This window comes from Eurypyga helias, unplaced genomic scaffold (assembly GCF_000690775.1).
Source record: "Eurypyga helias isolate BGI_N326 unplaced genomic scaffold, ASM69077v1 scaffold8237, whole genome shotgun sequence".
Classification (NCBI taxonomy): domain Eukaryota; kingdom Metazoa; phylum Chordata; class Aves; order Eurypygiformes; family Eurypygidae; genus Eurypyga; species Eurypyga helias.
Genome location: NW_010262245.1, coordinates 47,090 through 47,763, shown reverse-complemented (window position 1 = coordinate 47,763; position 674 = coordinate 47,090). Strand labels below are relative to the sequence as shown.

Below are 674 nucleotides of genomic sequence, written 5' to 3'. Positions count from 1 at the left end.
AAGTGGTGCCACATGACGCAGGAGGAGCGTGACGACAGCCTCCGCTTCAACGAGAACATCACCTTTGGGCAGCTGGGGTGAGCAGGACGTGGGGACCATCCCTCTGCCAGCCGGGCTCCGCGCCGTGTCCTTGCCAGCTGTGGGTGGGACACCTTACCGATGCTCCCCCACTGGGGACGTCCCTTATGATGCAGAGGATGCTTGATGCTTCTCCCCAGGACCTGCTCCTGCCCCTTACCTTGCCAAAATCTGGGCACCGCAGGGACCTAGCACACTCTCCCACAGCCCAGCATCATCCCAGCGCCCGGGACAAGGGGCAGCAAGGAAGGTGGGCGGGAGAAAGGGTAGCCTGGCCCTTCCCTCACCAAGAGCATCTCTGTCCTTCCTCAGCACCTTCATTCACAACATGCTGGCGTTCGGCCTGAACAAGAAGCTCTGCAGCGACTTCCTGAAGAAGCAGGCAACCATCGGCAATTTGGATGAAGGTAGAGGCGATCCCAGGGGATGGGCACCCACTTCTTTGGGTCCTGGAAGGATGGAGCCCGCCTTGCCTGGCCTTCGGCACCCTTCCAGCACCCTTTTCTCTCTCCTCTGCAGAGCAATACAAGCTGCTCAGCGACCACATCGAGCAGATGGCCACCGAATAGCCTCCTGGCTGGCACGCTGAGGTGGAG

The 674-nt window shown here is 60.8% G+C and overlaps 1 protein-coding gene across 1 annotated transcript in view; it reads left to right on the top strand.

Annotated features, from left to right (window-relative positions):
• Nucleotides 1–647, top strand: part of KIAA0513 (KIAA0513 ortholog) — a gene marked incomplete at its 5' end in the record, with an annotated part of 8,016 nt that extends 7,369 nt beyond the window's left edge. Inside the window, 3 exons of the mRNA XM_010155632.1 lie at nucleotides 1–77; nucleotides 391–485; nucleotides 598–647. The exon at nucleotides 1–77 is cut by the window's left edge and continues 12 nt beyond it. Coding sequence (XP_010153934.1) covers nucleotides 1–77; nucleotides 391–485; nucleotides 598–647 — 222 coding nt within the window. The remainder of the gene's footprint in view (nucleotides 78–390; nucleotides 486–597) is intronic.
• Nucleotides 648–674: the final 27 nt, after the last annotated feature.